The 19,605-nt window shown below is 44.4% G+C and overlaps 1 protein-coding gene across 3 annotated transcripts in view; it reads left to right on the top strand.

Annotated features, from left to right (window-relative positions):
* Positions 1-19,605, top strand: part of LOC311133774 (copine-5) — a gene marked incomplete at both ends in the record, with an annotated part of 271,494 nt that overhangs the window by 87,238 nt on the left and 164,651 nt on the right. The window contains 3 exons of one of the 3 annotated variants that reach the window (XM_084167330.1): positions 3,104-3,143; positions 4,298-4,312; positions 4,627-4,703. In XM_084167330.1, coding sequence (XP_084023456.1) covers positions 3,104-3,143; positions 4,298-4,312; positions 4,627-4,703 — 132 coding nt within the window. Of the gene's footprint in view, positions 1-3,103; positions 3,144-4,297; positions 4,313-4,611; positions 4,704-19,605 lie in introns of all 3 variants that reach the window. The other 2 variants (XM_084167331.1, XM_084167329.1) reach the window with 2 other exon arrangements.

The following is a 19,605-nucleotide window of genomic DNA, read 5'->3' as shown; positions in this document are numbered from 1 at the left end:
ATTATTCTACAATGTAAAAAAAAATTAGTAAAAATAAAGAAAAACCCTTGAATGAGTAGGTGTGTCCAAACTTTTGACTGGTAGTATACACTACCATTGAAAAGTTTGGGGTCACTTAGAAATGTCCTTGATTTCGAAAGAAAAGCATTTTTTTGCCCATTAAAATAACATCAAATTGATCAGAAATACAGTGTAGACACTGTTAATGTTGTAAATGGCTATTGTAGCTAGAAACGGCTAATTTCCTATGGAATAACTACATAGGCATACAGAGGCCCATTATCAGCAACCATCAGTCCTGTGTTCCAATGGCACATTGTGTTTGCTAATCCAAGTTTATCATTTTAAAAGGCTAAATGATCATTACCCTTTTGCAATTATGTTAACACAGCTGAAAACTGTTGTACTGATTAAAGAAGCAATAAAACTGGCCTTCTTGAGACTAGTTGAATATCTGGAGTATCAGCAATTGTGGGTTCGATTACAGGATCAAAATGGCCAGAAACAAATAACTTTCTTCTGAAACTCGTCAGTCTATTCTTGGTCTGAGAAATGAAGGCTATTCCATGCGAGAAATTAACAAGAAACTGAAGATCTCGTACAATGCTGTGTACTACTCCCTTAACAGAACAGCGCAAACTGGCTCTAACCAGAATAGAAAGAGGAGTGGGAGGCCCCGGTGCACAACTGAGCAAGAGGACAAATACATTAGAGTGTCTAGTTTGAGAAACAGATGCCTCAAAGGTCCTCAACTGGCAGCTTCATTAAATAGTACCCGCAAAACACCAGTCTCAACGTCAACAGTGAAGAGGCGACTCCGGGATGCTGACCTTCTAGGCCGAGTTGCAAAGAAAAAGCCATATCTCAGACTGGCCAATAAAAATAAAATATTAAAATGGGCAGTCTGAGATAAGGCTTTTTCTTCCTCTGCTTTACAGCAGAAAGAGACTGCTATGGGACTTGGCATCAGCAGCACACTCTTGTGTAGAGGACTGAGGGTGTTCTAAATACTGTAATTGTAAATAGTGTGTAAATATATATACATATTTTTTTTTCACTTTGTGTGTGGTTTGTGGTGTGTTCACTTATGACATTAGATCAATGTTGGCTGCTAACTTGGCCCTTATCTTAAATAGTTCACTTCTGGGACACCTGGGTGACTTCATACTAAATGTTATGTAGCTCCCTCATTCTTGAAGGTATCACTCTGAAACTTTGCACATACACTGTTGCCCTCTTGTAGACAACATCTAAATTACCTCCAGCTTCCTATCTGAATATATGGCTTTTCTTTTTTATGTCAAAGATGATGCAATAAAAATAGAAAACATATGTTTTTTTGTTTTTGTTTTATATTTTACCAGGTCTGTTGTGTTGTGTTCTCCTAAAAAATTTTCACATCTCCACAAACTTCAAAGTGTTTCTTTTCAAATAGTATCAAGAATATGCATATCCTTGCTTCAGGTCCTGAGCTACAGGCAGTTAGATTTGGGTATGTCATTTTAGGCGGAAATTGAAAAGAAGAGCTGTGATATTTCATTTTTTCATTTTTTATACATTTGCTAAAATTGTATAAAAAACCTGTTTTTGCTTTGTTATTATGGGGTATTGTGTGTAGATTAAAGACGGGGGGAAAAACTATTTCATCCATTTTAGAATGAGGCTGTAACGTAACAAAATGTGGAAAAAGTGAAGGGGTCTGAATACTTTCCCAATGCACTGTAATATTCACAGAACATTATGAATCTTCTCTTTTGGAGTTTAACTGTGAACAGTTAGTTAAAGTGATCTATGACTTCTATGATAAAAGATAGGTAGATAAAATACATGTAGCTTTGGTTTCATTTCTCAGTCAGTCCCATCCAAAGAGAACAGAGGAGAATGGAGGAGTGAGGACTTCCATAGAGGTTAAATTCAACCCTGTCAGAAGAATATGAAGTACACAGAGTCAGATATAATGAGAAGCTACCCCTTTGCTCTGAGGTGATGACCCTTATTAATCTAAGTTATCCTGATTCATGATCTATATTGCATCATTGTGTGTGTGATCTAGCATGTGCGGCTCTCATCTAACTCTGGGTTATAGTGATCTACTGTATCATGGTCTGTTTCATCTTCATAGGGCTCATAAAGTGCATTTCCTTCTCCTTGATTTCTCTATATTCATAGAGAAAAATGTATTAAAGTGTCACTTCACAATGATACAATAATACAAAATACAGATAAAGAAAATAAAAAACACATAGTGGCCCACTCAAATTGAGTTTTGAGACACTAAAACAGTCAAATATGTTACAGGCGTCATCTATAATGCATTACATCATCTATACACACGTATGCATAAACAAAAACAAAACAAAGTACAGTGGATGAAAGGACAATCAGGCAATTATAAAGAAACATCTCCGTTGGAGGATAAGGTGGCAGGCTTTGGTGCAGGCATTTACATTCATATGCAGATGATCATCCCCATAACAACTAGCCTCCAATAGTGAGATATCTTCCCACTAATAGGAAGATCAAATGGTGAACAAGATGAAATACATCCCCCTTAGCATTTACTCATAGACACTGATAGATCTGAAAGGATTAGATCAGGGTTTCCTAAACTCGGTCCTCGGGACCCCAAGGGGTGCACTTTTTGGTTTTTGCCCTAGCACTACACAATTGATTAAAATAATAAACTAATCATGAAGCTTCGATCATTTGAATCGGCTGTGTAGTGTTAGGGCAAAAACCAAAATGTGCATCCCTTGGGGTCCCGAGGACTGAGTTTGGGAAACGCTGGATTAGATGGATGTAAGTAATGAGCAATGGAGAAACTTCATCTACCAGAGGCCTAGTTAGAGCTCCCCCCCCCCTCTCTCTCTCTCTCTCTCTCTCTCTCTCTCGCTCTCTCTCTCTCTCTCTCTCTCTCTCTCTCTCTCTCTCTCTCTCTCTCTCTCTCTCTCTCTCTCTCTCTCTCTCTCTCTCTCTCTCTCTCTCTCTCTCTCTCTCTCTCTCTCTCTCTCTCTCTCTCTCTCTCTCTCCGCTCTCTCTCTCAAATGTAAACTGCTTCCCTCACACACGCACATGTAACCTGTGTTACCTGTCTCTCCTCCAGATATGATGTGGACTCTAAAAGCCCAGACCTGTCCAAACACGTGAGTGACACACCCTCTCAGACCTCTCAGACCTACAGACACAGATGAACAGGGAATGGCCAAAACACCCAACAATAATCAACATAGTTGTCTGAAACCATTGACTTTCAAAGTTATCATTGACCAATACAAGTTAACAGAATTTTCTGAACAGAATTATCAGAGCTAAAAGCATAGGACTCATCATGAACAACTGATGGAATGTTCAGAGAGATGAAACATTAGAGTCCTGCACTCTGATTGGCCAAGCTCTCCTTATCTATGACTCTGGTCTGATCATGACGTTGCATGGTTTGACTAGTTGTGCCCGCTACATGTTGCATGCTCTGTCAACAAACTACCTTCATGGATTTATGCAAACCAACGTCAAAGAACTTGCCAAAGAACCATCCAGGTATCCAAATATACAGCATGAAATTAATGCTATGAACCTTTTGTTTGTTCATACAATGTGGTTGTTACTACAAGTACATACAATGGCTCCATGAGCATACAGTAGGGCATACCTTCTGTATGTTCAGTATGCCTGGATCCAGTGCATCCAGTGAAAAAAGGACAATTAGGCAATTATAAAGAAACGTCTCCATTGGAGGATAAGGTGGCAGGCTTTAGTGCAGGATTTATATTAATATGCAGATGATTAGTAGTTGTACTACTGTTGTAGAATAATGTCCCTTCTGTGTCCTCAACTAGACTAGAATCGATCATGAAATACCTTTATGCATTGGTCTTCACATTTGAATTGGATAAACAGGATGTATGAATCATCATGTCACTATTTGACTGCTAATAAGAGGATAATAATCTTCACATTCTGTTGCTTCGGAGACTGTTGGTTCAAAACACATTCAGAGAGACATTCATACACAGAATAATCAATTGAACAGATTATTTGATCTTTTTGGATACAAATAGAAGATTTGCATATCTCCAACTGCATGATTTTTTAATGAATTGTATTCCTCCCTGATGTTTTATTTATTAACAGCTCTTACATGACACCTAATCTGTATTCTTTCCTGCTACACTTCCTGGTTTGAGCGGTGCTAGGTGTTCTCGGTATTGTAGTGTTTGTGTGTATATGATGTGTTCTGTTGTGGTTGTTTTGTTGTTGTTGTTGACCCTGCTGCCTGCTCTCCCCTGCCCTCTGGAAGCCTTCTGATCTCAACGTACGTCTCTGCCTCTTTCCTTTTCTTTTAGTACTGTAGCTGTAGTATATTGTAGCTAGAGATACAGAAAACACATGCAGCTGTAATGCATGTAACACACTCTAATAACCTCTGTATATAACCTCCCTCCCTTCTTTCGCTCTCACTATCCTTTCACCTTGTCCAATCTTCACCCCAACTCCCTTCATCCCTGTTTACTTCCCCTCTCCCTATGTCTCCCCTTTGTAACCCTGTATCTCCTCCATCCTGTCTCCATCTGTCTCTTCTTCCCTTCCTCTCACTCTCTCTCTCCCTCCTTCCCCTCCCCCTCTCAGGACTTCTTGGGTCAGGTGTTCTGTACCCTGGGGGAGATCGTAGGGTCACCTGCCAGTCGATTGGAGAAACCACTGGGGTGAGTCTCTGATAATATCATACCTGTTTTCAAACCGCTGTTGTCCTAAATGAGATCATTATGGATGAAAAGTTGGCCGCTATTGTCGTGGAAATTCTAATCAATAATGAGGAGAGACAAGGTCAATCACCAATCAGGATATTACTTTATTCAAAACGTATTAATAAGGTAGTAAGTGAGGCTGGTCGACCCAACACTCTTGAGTGTTGGGCCGAGAGCTCTGACATAGAGACAATACAAATATATTTTAGAGCAAAGATACACCCTCTCAGTCTACATGACAAACAGCAGATGTGTTAAATGAGTCAAAAGGTTAGGATTTGTATGAAATAAATTAATAATTTACAGCAGATAGTATCTGCTATGAAGACTGTTGTCATTGTATGGAAACCAGGGTTTGGCCCCCAAGACGAGGTTCTTATCAACATTATCCATACCCGAGACATCTCTCCCTGGTACCTTACATTACACAAACACCAACTCATTGTATGGAATGCGTGCAATGCAAATAGTCTTGGTAGCCATTTGATTAGATGTTCAGGAGTCTTATGGCTTGAGGGTAGAAGCTGTTTAGAAGCCTCTTGGACCTAGACTTGCCGCTCCGGTACCGCTTGCCGTGCGGTAGCAGAGAGAACAGTCTATGTCTAGGGTGGCTGGAGTTTTCGACAATTTTTAGGGCCTTCCTCTGACACCGCCTGGTATAGAGGTCCTGGATGGCAGGAAGCTTGGCCCCAGTGATGTACTGGGCCGTACGCACTACCCTCTGTAGTGCCTTGCAGTCAGAGGCTGAGCAGTTGCCATACCAGGCAGTGATGCAACCAGTCAGGATGCTCTCAATGGTGCAGCTGTAGAACCTTTTGAGGATCTGAGGACCCATGCCAAATATTTTCAGTCTCCTTCGGGGGAATAGGTTTTGTCGTGCCGTCTTCACGACTGTCTTGGTGTGCTTGGACCATGTTAGTTTGTTGGTGATGTGGACAGCAAGGAACTTAAAGCTCTCAACCTGCTCCACACAGCCCCGTCAATGAGAATGGGGGCATGCTCTGTCCTTTTCTTTTTCCTGTAGTCCACAATCATCTCCTTTGTCTTGATCACGTTGAGGGAGAGGTTGTTGTCCTGGCACCACACGGCCAGGTCTCTGACCTCCTCCCTATAGGCTGTCTCATAGTTGTCGGTGATCAGAGCAACCACTTGTGTCATCAGAAAACTTAATGATGGTGTTGGAGTCGTGCCTGGCCATGCAGTCATGAGTGAACAGGGAGTACCGGAGGGGACTGAGCACGCACCCCTGAGGGGCCCCTGTGTTGAGGATCAGCGTGGCGGATGTGTTGTTACCCCTACCCTTACCACCTGGGGGCAGCCCGTCAGGAAGTCCAGGATCCAGTTGCAGAGGGAGGTGTTTAGTCCCAGGGTCCTTAGCTTAGTGATGAGCTTTGAGGGCACTGAGCTGTAGCCAATGAATAGCATTCTCACATAGGTGTTCCTTTTGTCCAGGTGTGAAAGGGCAGTGTGGAGCGCAATAGAGATTGCATCATCTGTGGATCTGTTGGGGCGGTATGCAAATTGGAGTGGGTCTAGGGTTTCTGGAATAATGGTGTTGATGTGAGCCATGACCAGCCTTTCAAAGCACTTCATGGCTACAGATGTGAGTGCTACGGGTCGGTAGTCATTTAGGCAGGTTACCTTAGTGTTCTTGGGCACAGGGACTATGGAAACATGTTGGTATTACAGACTCAGACAAGGAGAGGTTGAAAATGTCAGTGAAGACACTTGCCAGTTGGTCAGCACATGCTCGGAGTACATGTCCTGGTAATCCATCTGGCCCTGCGGCCTTGTGAATGTTTACCTGTTTAAAGGTCTTACTCACATCGGCTACGGAGAGCGTGATCACACAGTCGTCTGGAACAGCTGATGCTCTCATGCATGTTTCAGTGTTACTTCCCTCGAAGCGAGCATAGAAGGCATTTAACTCATTTTATAGGCTCGTATCACTGGGCAGCTCGTGGCTGTGCTTCCCTTTGTAGTCTGCAATAGTTTGCAAGCCCTGCCACATCCGACGAGCATCGGAGCCGGTGTAGTACGATTCGATCTTAGTATTGACGCTTTGCCTGTTTGATGGTTCGTTGGAGGGCATAGCGGGATTTCTGATAAGTTTCCGGGTTAGAGTCCCGCTCCTTGAAAGCGGCAGCTCTACCCTTTAGCTCATTGCGGATGTTGCCTGTAATCCATGGCTTCTGGTTGGGGTATGTACATACAGTAACTGTGGGGACGACATCATCGATGCACTTATTGATGAAGCCAGTGACTGATGTGGTGTACTCCTCAATGCTATCGGAAGAATCCCAAAACATATTCCAGTCTCTGCTAGCAAAACAATCCTGTAGCTTAGCATCTGCTTCATCTGACCACTTTTTTATTGACTTAGTCACTGGTGCTTCCTGCTTTCGTTTTGCTTGTAGGCAGGAATCAGGAGGATATAATTATGGTCAGATTTGCCAAATGGAGGGTGAGGGAGAGCTTTGTACGTGCCTCTGGATGAGCGTTTGCTTATGGCCGTATACAGCTCGCCATTATATCTTTGTGGTGGTAAATAGACAGCTATGAAGAATATAGATGAAAACTCTCTTGGTAGATAGTGTGGTGTACAGCTTATCATGAGATACTCTACCTCAGGCGAGCAAAACCTTGATACTTCCTTAGATATCGTGCACCAGCTGTTGTTTACAAATATACATTTTACCAGAGGCTGCTGTTCTATCCTGCTGATAGAGTATATAACCCGCCAGCTGTATGTTATTCATGTCGTCGTTCAGCCACGACTTGGTGAACTTTAAGATATTACAGTTTTTAATGTCCCGTTGTAGGATATACGTGCTTGTAGTTTGTCCGCTTTATTATCAAGCGATTGTATGTTGGCCAATAGTACCGATGGCAAAGGCAGATTAGCCACTCATCGCCGGCTCCTTACCAGGCACCCTGATTACTCCAGATACCCCTATCTTGAGTAAAACCCATCTCCTTGACCACACGCCTAGACTAGCTGCAGGGAGCTGGAGTAGAAACCATCACTTTACAAAAACACAGCATTAGTAGGGCAGAAATGTCTCACTATTTGTTAAACAAAGCAGGTAAACATGTTACATGTTAATTTCTTTCTCACACTATCCACTGTCATGTGGTGCTGAACGCCAGATCTCTGGGATCTGTTTTCACCACTGTCCATGGTTCTGAAATCTCTGATCCCAGCTATTTGCTTGTTGTTAACTTAAGCACAATTGGACCTTTTGCTCTTGTTGTGGCAAAGCCACACACCCTTGTTTTCCACCTGTGTCAGTTGGGATTGTTTTTCAGGAACCCTAATGTTGCTGAAGTACCTACCTGAAACTGCTGGTACCCCGAAACTGCTGGTTTCTGAAACTGCTGGGTCCATTTCAAGGCTGTTGGTTGTTGTTGTGTGATAATGAGAATAGATGGGTCTTGTTTTTGACATATTCTAATGAGACCATGTTGAAAGAAATGGGAGAGAAAGACAAACAAAAGAAAAATAATGAGAAAAGAAGATTACTTAGAACAGAGAGGGAAGTAGAATGAGAGAGAAATAAATACAATTGTACTCGTTCCAACAGATGTTTCCGATGGATAATTATTGTCATTAGAGAAAGGGGTCGAGGCGCTGAACCAGAATTACTACAATTAGTAGTAATAGTGCCGTGGGATTCATTTAAGATACTCTTTGAAAAGGTAGGGTTTCAGACGTTTTCGGAAGATGGGCAGGGACTCTGCTGTCCTGGTTCCACCATTGGGGTGCCAGGACAGAGAATAGCATTGACTGGGCTGAGGGGAGCTGACCCCCTTAGGGGTGGGACGGCCAAGAGATCAGATGTGGCAGAACAGAGTACTCGGGTTGGGGTGTAGGGTTTGAGCATAGCTTGAAGGTAGGGAGGGGCAGTTCCTCTTGCTGTTCCATAGGCAAACACCATGGTATTGTAGTGGATGCGAGCTTCGACTGGAAGCCAGTGGAGTTTTCTCAGGAGTGGGGTGACATGGGAGAACTTAGGAATGTTGAACACCAGGTGGGCTGTGGCATTCTGGATAAGTTGCAGGGGTTTGATGGCACAAGCAGGGAGCCCAGGCAACAGACAATTGCAGTAGTCGAGACAGGAGATGACAAGAGTCTGGATTAGGACCTGCACCGCTTCCTGTTTGAGGAAGGGTAGTACTCTAACGATGTTGTAGAGCATGAACCTGCAGGAGCTAGTCACTGCTTTGATGTTTGCAGAGAATTTCAGGGTGCTGACCAGGGTCACGCCAAGGTTCTTTGCACCCTCAAGGGGGACACCATGGAATTGTCAACCATGATGGAGAGGTCATAAAGCGGGCAGGCCTTCTCCAGGAGGAAGAGCAGCTCTGTCTTGTCGATGTTGAACTTAAGGCGGTGGGCCGATATCCAAGCTGAGATATCCCCACGTCACCTGGTAGGAGCGACCTGCCAGGTAGGATGCAATCCAAGAGTGTGCAGAGCCTGAGACACCCAGCCCTGAAAGGGTGGAGAGGAGGATCTGATGGATGAGAACAGAGGAGAGAGAGTCAGCTTTGGCAGAGTGAAGAGCCTCCGTGACTCAGAGGAGAGCGGTCTCAGCTGAGTGAGCCGTCTTGAAGCCTGACTGGTTAGGGTCAAGAAGATCATTCTGAGAGAGATAACGTGAGAGTTAGCCATAGATAGTACGTTCAAGTGTTTTGGAAAAGAAAAGAAAGAAGATACTGGTTTGTAGTTTTTGACGTCAAAGGGGTCAAGTGTTGGTTTCTTGAGGAGGGGAGCGACTTTGGCCATCTTGAAGTCAGAGGGGATGAAGCCAGTGGTCAGGGATGAGTTGATGAGGAAAGTGAGGAATGGGAGAAGGTCTCCAGAGATGGTCTGGAGGAGGGGATGGGGTCGAGCGGGCAGGTTGTCGGGCGGCTGGACATCACAAGTTGCAGGATTTCATCTGGAGAGAGAGCGGCGAAAGAGGTCACTTATTTTCAGTGGTTGACAAAGTCACCCATGGAGAGGGAGGAGGAGGAGGTTGAGGATTAAGGAGGGAGGAGAAGATGAAAAGAAAGGTGGAAAAAAGTTTCCCAGGGTTAGAGGCAGAAGCTTGAAATGTTGAGTGATAAGTTTAGTTTTCCTTCATTTCCTCTCAGCTGCCCGCAGCCCTATTCTGTAAGCTCGCAGTGAGTCAGTAAGCCACAGAGCAGGAGGGGAGAGCCAGCCAGGAGGAAATGGGACAGGGAGAGTCATAGGATGCGGAAAGGGTGGAGAGTAGGGTCAAAGAGGCAGAATCAGGAAACAGGAGAGAGAAGGAAGAGATGATAGGATAGAAGAGGAGAGAGTAGTGGGAGAGATAGATCAAAGATTGCAATGGTGCATGACCATTGCCACTCAGTAGTGGCTGAGTGGTTAGGATTGGTGGAGAGAGGGATAGAAAAATAAACAAAGTAGTGATCAACACAGAGGGGGGTTGTAGTTAGATTAGTAGGTGAACAGCCTCTAGTAAAGATGAGGTCACGTGCGTTGCCTGCCTTGTGAGTGGGAGGGGACTGGGAAAGGGTGAGGTCAAAAGAGGAAAGGAGAGGAAAGAAAGACTTGGAAAGAAATCAATCGAAGTCAGGCATCAGGAGGTTTAAGTCACTCAGTACAATGAGTGGTAAACCATCTTCGGGAAATTAGCTTATCAAGGTGTCAAGCTCATTGAGGAACTCTCCATCTGCTGGGCGATAGATGGCATCAATGTAAAGCTTGAGTGGACAAGTGACAGTGACAACATGGAATTCAAATGAGGAGGTGAGACAGGTGAGAGAGGGGGAAAAGAGAAAATCTCCACAGGAGAAATGATTAGCCCTGTGCCACCACCGCAATGACCAGATCCTCTCGGACTAATCAGATGACGATAGAACAGCTGGAGTAGCAGTGTTCTCTGGGGTAATCCGTATCTCCGTCAGCGTCAAAAAGTGTAGAGACTTAAGGGCAACATAGGCTGAGCAGTCCCGTGTAGCTCAGTTGGTAGAGCATGGCGCTTGCAACGCCAGGGTTGTGGGTTCGATTCCCACGGGGGACCAGTATGAAAATGTATGCACTCACTAACTGTAAGTCGCTCTGGATAATAGCATCTTTTAAATGACTAAAATGTAACATGTAAATGAACCAGTTATGTTTATGTAGAACTGTCCACAAGAGGTTGGGGCCTATGTGACAGAACTGAAAGCGGGGATACGAATGTGACAGGGGTGAAAGTGGGGACGAGCGGGAGTGCATGAAGAGCATAGGAGTGTGAGTTGAGGCGGTAAGTTGAGGAGATGGGGAGAAGAATGTGTGACAGGGATCAAAGTGCAATTGTGGGAGTTTGTTTGCTTAGTTCATGATTAAAGCACAACACTACCTCCCCCCCCCCCTACTGCAGGTATACAGGCTGCTTTATTAAAGATAAGAATCTGAAGGAGGTTTTGAAATTAAACCTCTAAAGTCTAAACCATTGGCTTAAGCTAACATACAGTATGGAATTGTTTTAAGATGGTCATACCATGGATCATTTAGCTATTTGATTTTGAATTTTAGGACCCCTTTAGGTATAACAATTATATATTGAATTTGGCCTCTACTACTATAGCCCATAGAAACGCATTGAATAACACATTCATAAATGACAAAAATAATAAGGTTTTGAAGTGTCTGTGCTATATCTAGGAGACATAAGAAAGCTCAGGAAATATTTTTGTTTTTTTGGACACATACTTAACCCCTTATTTTTGTTGGCACAAAACTACCTTCACACCTCCATTCATTTGTATGGGTTACATTCAGACGAGTACTCTGACACTTGTGGGGGTCATAGAGCAAAACGGAGAACACCATCGTGTTCGTGAGAGTCTCCCCTTTCCACAGACATTTTCGTGAGAAAACTGATTTTCGGGATGTCTCATTGTCTAACAAACACCGCTGTAGCACGGCCACCTTCCAGCAGATGCAGAAGTCCGACATAGGCGGATGCGGTTGATTGAGACGCAGCCCATGCATAAGCTGACATATTTTTATTTTTATTATGTTACTTACATCAATAGACTCTTAAGATTTTAGTGAGCTTTCATGAGCTATCCAACTACCTGGTGTCACGTATACTCCCCCTCTGGCCTCTAGGCCTCTGGCACACCTGTCAACATCGTTACGTGCACCAGCGCCTCGTCAGACTCACCTGGACTCCATCACCTTCCTGATTACCTCCCCTATATATGTCACTTCCTTTGGTTCCTTCCCTAAGCGTTATTGATTCTGTTACTCTGTTCCTGTCTGTACGCTACTCTTGTTTTGTTCCATGTTTATTTATCATTAAATGCACTCCCTGTACTTGCTTCCCGACTCCCAGTGTACATTGTTACACCTGGATACCACCCGTGGACTAATGCCATTGGGCATGCCAGGATCATCACACACACAGAGGCACGCACGCATGCACACAGTATTGTGGTGGCAGCATTATGCTATGGGTATGCTTGACATCGGCAGGGACTGAAAGGAGCAAAGCCCAGGTAAAAAGTTGAAAACCCGACTCAGTCTTCTGAAAACCTAACCCTGGGATAGAGTTGTATTTTTTCAGCGAGACAATTATACATATTTTAATGCCAAAGACACACCAGAATGACTTTCCAAGAGGTATTGATAGTTCCTTTGCGGTCTCGTTTCAGTCCGGACTTTAATCTGTTAAAAAAAACAGATAAGGTTTAAATTTTGCTGTCCATCAATGATTCTATCAATGATTCCCAACCAAATTTCATGAGCTTGAGCAATTTTGACAAAAACAATGGATATACAGTATGTTGCCCTAAGAGTTGTGCAACGTTGGTAGAATCTCATTCCAAATTATTAACAGCTGTAAAGGCAGCCAAAGGTGCTTCCACCAAGTATTAACACAGTGGGGTGGAGACTTGATGATATTTTATTTTATAGTATTTTTTCTTGATTTGGAAAATCTTCTATAACTTTCTTTCACTTTGAGAATGTGGAGTAGGTTATGTAGATATGTAGGTAAAACAATCTAATTTAATCCCTTTTTAGATAAAAAAATATATAAATTACATTGTATATGATTCTACGGGGTCAAAAGTAACATTGCAGTAGTTCTGTTCTCGGTCTATTTAATTCTGTTAGCGGTCTATTTGATTTCAACAATTTACCCTAGAAATGAAAGTACAGTTGCTAATGGTAGATGTCTCTAGCTCTATCGATCTCTGGGTAATTAGTAAAAAAATAAGTGTTACTTTCGTCCCAGTTGTCCCCTACCCACAGATCAAATTGATTTCAACAGTACTTGATCGAGTCCACTAGCTTGCTGCACTGTTGTAAAATGTCACTATTGCATATGATTTGTATATTAACATATATGGGACATTTTGGAGAACACTTGGATTTGTTAGACACATACATACAGTGGGGAAAAAAGTATTTAGTCAGCCACCAATTGTGCAAGTTCTCCCACTTAAAAAGATGAGAGAGGCCTGTAATTTTCATCATAGGTACACGTCAACTATGAAAGACAAAATGAGAAAATAAATTCCAGAAAATCACATTGTAGGATTTTTAATGAATATATTTGCAAATTATGGTGGAAAATAAGTATTTGGTCACCTACAAACAAGCAAGATTTCTGGCTCTCACAGACCTGTAACTTCTTCTTTAAGAGGCTCCTCTGTCCTCCACTCGTTACCTGTATTAATGGCACCTGTTTGAACTTGTTATCAGTATAAAAGACACCTGTCCACAACCTCAAATAGTCACACTCCAAAGTTTAAATATGGCTCCCAATCAGAGACAACCAGCCAACAGCTGACACTCGTTGCCTCTGATTGGGAGTCACTCAGGCAAACATAGAATACAACAAACTAGAATGAACACCAACATAGACATACACACATAGAAATGAACACACCCTGGCTCAACATAATGAGTCCCAGAGCCAGGGTGTGACAGTACCCCCCCCCTAAAGGCGCGGACTGCGACCGCGCCTCAACTAAACAAACCAGGGGAGGGCTGGGCGGGCATACCTCCTCGGCGGCGGTTCTGGCTCCGGCCTTGACCACCACCCTCCAATACACCCCCCATAGTACCCCTGGTCCAGTCTGGCCCCGCCGGCTGGAGCAGGACTGGACTTAACAGGAGCGATCCTTACCAGGCTGTCGACTCGCACCCCTGGCTTGGTGCGTGGAGGAGGAACGGGCCTTACCAGGCTGACGACGCGCACCCCTGGCTTGATGCGTGGAGGAGGAACGGGCCTTACCAGGCTGACGACTCGCACCCCTGGCTTGGTGCGTGGAGAAGGAACGGGCCTTACCAGGCTGACTTCTCGCACCCCTGGCTTAGTGCGAGTGGCAGGAACAGGCCGTACCGGGCTGGCGACGCGCACCGTAGGTTTGGTGCGAGTGGCAGGAATAGGCCGGGTCGGGCTGGCGACGCGCACCGTAGACTTGGTGCGGGTGGCAGGAACAGGCCGGGTCGGGCTGGCGACGCGCACCGTAGACTTGGTGCGGGTGGCAGGAACAGGCCGGACCGGGCTGTCGACGCACACCGTAGGCTTGGTGCGTGGAGCAGGGACAGGCCGGACTGGGCTGGCGACGCACACCGTAGGCTTGGTGCGGGTGGCAGGAACAGGCCGGACCGGGCTGTCGACGCACACCGTAGGCTTGGTGCGTGGAGCAGGGACAGGCCGGACTGGGCTGGCGACGCACACCGTAGGCTTGGTGCGTGGAGCAGGGACAGGCCGGACTGGGCTGGCGACGCACACCGTAGGCTTGGTGCGTGGAGCAGGAACAGGCCGGGCTGGGCTGGCGACGCACACCGTAGGCTTGGTGCGTGGAGCAGGGACAGGCCGGGCTGGGCTGGCGACGCACACCGTAGGCTTGGTGCGTGGAACATGGACAGGCCGAACCGGGCTGTGGAGACGGATAGGAGGCCTGGAGTGAAGAGCGGCCACCACCCGTCCTGGCTGAATGCCTACCCTCACACACTCTGTGTGAGGCATCCGCACAGGACGTACAGGGCGGTGAACCCCTGGCCTGGTGGCCTTCTGGATCCGCCCCCTTTTCTCCTCCGTCAGCCTCGTCGTCCATGCCGTGTGCCCCCCCCTAAAAATGTTCTGGGGTTTCCTCACGACCGTCCGACGACGACCCTGATCACGCCGTTGCTCCTCTCTCCGTCGCCTCTCCACTGTCTCACTCCATGGCCGGCGATCCATCCCGGCCAGGATTTCCCCCCAAGTCCAGGACCCTTTACCGTCCAATATCTCCTCCCATGTCCAGGCTGCCTGCTCCTGGACACGCTGCTCCTCTTTCGCCAGGGCCTTTCCCGGCGCTTCCTCCCATGTCCACCCCAAGGGCTGCCCCTGGACACGCTGCTTGGTCGTTGCATGGTGGGTTTTTCTGTCAAGGTCGAGGTAAGGAGTAGACCAAGGCGCAGCGTGATGAACAAACATGACTTTAATTAGTTAAAGCACGAAACAAAACAAGAAACGACTCGTGATGTCCACGGTATCAATGACCGAACACGGAACAAAAACCCACAACCACAAAGGGAAAACATACAGTTTAAATATGGCTCCCAATCAGAGACAACCAGCCAACAGCTGACACTCGTTGCCTCTGATTGGGAGTCACTCAGGCAAACATAGAATACAACAAACTAGAATGAACACCAACATAGACATACACACATAGAAATGAACACACCCTGGCTCAACATAATGAGTCCCAGAGCCAGGGTGTGACACCAAGACCAAAGAGCTGTCAAAGGACACCAGAAACAAACTTGTAGACCTGCTCCAGGCTGGGAAGACTGAATCTGCAATAGGTAAGCAGCTTGGTTTGAAGAAATCAACTGTGGGAGCAATTATTAGGAAATGGAAGACATACAAGACCACTAATAATCTCCCTCGATCTGGGGCTCCACGCAAGATCTCACCCCGTGGGGTCAAAATGATCACAAGAACGGTGAGCAAAAATCCCAGAACCACACGTGGGGACCTAGTGAATGACCTGCAGAGAGCTGGGACCAAAGTAACAAAGCCTACCATCAGTAACACACTACGCCGCCAGGGACTCAAATCCTGCAGTGCCAGACGTGTCCCCCTGCTTAAGCCAGTACATGTCCAGGCCCGTCTGAAGTTTGCTAGAGTGCATTTGGATGATCCAGAAGAGGATTGGGAGAATGTCATATGGTCAGATGAAACCAAAATGTAACTTTTTGGTAAAAACTCAACTCTTCGTGTTTGGAGGACAAAGAATGCTGAGTTGCATCCAAAGAACACCATATCTACTGTGAAGCATGGGGGTGGAAACATCATGCTTTGGGGCTGTTTTTCTGCAAAGGGACCAGGACGACTGATCCGTGTAAAGGAAAGAATGAATGGGGCCAAGTATCGTGAGATTTTGAGTGAAAACCTCCTTCCATCAGCAAGGGCATTGAAGATGAAACGTGGCTGGGTCTTTCAGCATGACAATGATCCCAAACACACCGCCCGGGCAACGAAGGAGTGGCTTCGTAAGAAGCATTTCAAGGTCCTGGAGTGGCCTAGCCAGTCTCCAGATCTCAACCCCATAGAAAATCTTTGGAGGGAGTTGAAAGTCTGTGTTGCCCAGCAACAGCCCCAAAACATCACTGCTCTAGAGGAGATCTGCATGGAGGAATGGGCCAAAATACCAGCAACAGTGTGTGAAAACCTTGTGAAGACATACAGAAAACGTTTGACCTGTGTCATTGCCAACAAAGGGTATATAACAAAGTATTGAGAAACTTTTGTTATTGACCAAATACTTATTTTCCACCATAATTTGCAAATCAATTCATTAAAAATCCTACAATGTGATTTTCTGGAATTTTTTTCCTCACTTTGTCTGTCATAGTTGACGTGTAGCTATGAAGAAAATTACAGGCCTCTCTCATCTTTTTAAGTGGGAGAACTTGCACAATTGGTGGCTGACTAAATACTTGTTTTCCCCACTGTAGCCTGGAGGGCATTAGTGTCCAAACAAACTCCAGTGGTTATCATATACCCAATGATAATTTGATAACTTTATTCATAAGAGGAGGGAAAATGTATGCATAGGAAAAAGGCCTCAATGGGATAGGACAACCTGATGTGTTGACTGTTGGTTGTTCCAGCCCAACAAAATAAATAATCTTTAACATATCTGAATGAATTAAACACAACCAAACACTTAATTGTCCTGATGGTATAGGTGACCTGAAGAAGTGATATTCATTCTACCATCAGGTGTGCTTTTCATTTGTTTATGTACTGTAGGTTCACCAGCTGCCCTATATCAAGACACCCATGTCGACTGGATTCCCACTGTGAATACGAGCAATGCTGTAGCAGCATCAGCTTCTGCTTCCACTTTGTCATTTTACAGATATGAAAGGAGACATCCCTCAGTTATACGAGATGGTTGTCATATGCTGTGCTTTGGACAATCAATGATTCTGTTGTGCCATTTAAGTAGAGAGCACCTTCACCTTGTCGTCATGACAAAAGTGCCCCCTTAAACTGTATGAATATATATAATGTAATTTGGAACGTGTAAAAGACTATTGTTGATATTGTAAACATACTGTACTAGGCTATATTGTTGCATGGGTGAAATGAAACGGTAATCTCTTCTTTGCTAGCCCCATTGAATAAATAGTATTTCTTATAGCCCAGCTATTGTTTTATTTTACAATTTAAACACATTTAGCATAGACAATGTAATTGTGGTGGTAGTCTTAGGCAAACCATCTTCATTATCACAGTGGCACTTCCAAGTGCCACTCAGACCTTCTGGGAGAAAAGTATCTGGCATTGAACTTGGTAGTAGTACTTTTAAGCTAAGGATCCCATAATCTTCTGCTCCCAGACATTTCACCACCTAGATTACAAGGGTTGGATTTGCACTAAACAGTTTAATGTCAGCACAAGGCATGTGCTATGACGAGTTTCTCTGGCATCAAGTAATTTAGTATGCAAGAGAATAGTTAAACACTTAGATGGAGAGTTGGTTCAAAGTATTTAATACTACAGTACCGGATTCACATGACAAGCGGTAAGGGCATAGAAAACCTCTTAGTTTATATAATGCTTTTCGAGCTAATCCCATCCAACAGTTGCCAACCATTATTGAGTGTCACTGCTCGCCACATATAGGATCACCCTGTATGGTATCGTGTTGCACCCTAGTCAGGATATTTCATAATGTACTCCTTCTAAGATTAGCACCAGTGGCCCCCCAGCTATCTTGGCCCGCATACCTTCTGGCACCCACCAGTGACAGAAATAAATACATGGAATGTCCTCACCCTCCAAATCCTTATGCACCTCTTAATTATCAAACATGAACTAATCCTGTATAAAATACATGATATCAGCATGTACAAAATCTAGTATAATGATTAGCCTCATACATTGTCTAGTTGTATCATTTTAAAATTGAGAACATGTAGCTGAACAAGGTAAACAATGTGTGAGTTAAGCTATTCTCTACTTCAGATGCACAATGTCAAGGGGTGCATTGCAAATGCCCATAAGGCTAATGCCATCGCAAGCAAGTGGTTCCCAACTCCAGTCCCCGAGTACCCCCAACAGTACAGTTCTGTTGTAGCCCCGGACAAACCCACCTGATTCAACTTGTCAACTAATCATCAGGCCCTCAATGAGTTGAATCAGGTATGTTTGTGCTGTTGGGGGTACTCAAGGACTGGTGTTGGGAACCACTGCTGTAGGCCTATGGCTGCATTGGAGTTGCATGCCATTATCAGCTGCAAAATGGGTTCACATGGCTGATATCCTGAAAATATTGTGACAATCAAATAAAACTAATTGTAGAGCTTATGACTGAACAAAAAGGTAATGTTAATTTGAGAATACAACACAGAAACACAGACAAATTAGAGACAGATTCCCTTCCCCTCTATTGCAGGATTGTGATCTGTGATTAATCAACATTGACACTAGTTTATCTTGAATAATAGTTAAGTTAACAATTAAAACAAGTTTAAACACTTAACTTCAAAGAATCAACACTATTTCATATAATTTCAAAGTGTACACATAAGCTAACTAATATGTAAAGGTTAGACATTTTAGTAACAAGTAGGCTATTACTACTAAAGCATAATTTCAGGTGAACAAAAAAAAAGTCAAAACCTGAGGTGGCCAACCTCACTCCACTGATCTACTGGGTGAGCAGGCTTCCGTTCCAGCCCAGCAATAGCACATTGGTTATTAACTAGGTATGATACATTGAATCAGGTGTGTTAGTGCTGGGCTGGAAAACAAGTGTGCACACCCAGCAGGGTTGGCCTGCTCCAGTTGTTATAGGTTTATACATTGTGTGTGACTTTAAAATGTATTTTTGTTCACATAATTTGCCAACATAGGTACACATATAATCCATGGTATACAAGGATGTACCCTTATTCTCTTGGGACATTCATTGGGACCTCTTCATTTGCAGACAGGGTTTCACAGCTCTCTATCTGAGGACAGAAAACATCACAAAGAAACAGGCTGCATTATACTCAAATTAGACAGCCCTGAATATTATGTTGCTATATCTCTCTCTCCTCAGTTTTTCTCGTTAGGGACTGGAACTAGAGAATAGTTCCATAATGTCCTCCCACAAAGGTACCTGCTCTATCCAGGGTAGCCTACTCTCCCTTCTCTGACAGCTGGAACTGCTAGCTAATCCTTTCATCCTCTTCCATGGTTGTTAGCTAGCTAACTAACTAGCTACAAATGCATTTAGTTACAATGATAAATACATCTAGATAGCTAACTAACTAGCTAATATGAAGTTAGCAAGCTGGTGATATTGAATTCACTTAGCTAGTTACAGTATGTAACGT

This window comes from Coregonus lavaretus (assembly GCF_964263955.1).
Source record: "Coregonus lavaretus genome assembly, chromosome: 8".
NCBI lineage: Eukaryota > Metazoa > Chordata > Actinopteri > Salmoniformes > Salmonidae > Coregonus > Coregonus lavaretus.
This window is presented reverse-complemented; position numbering and strand designations above follow the sequence as displayed.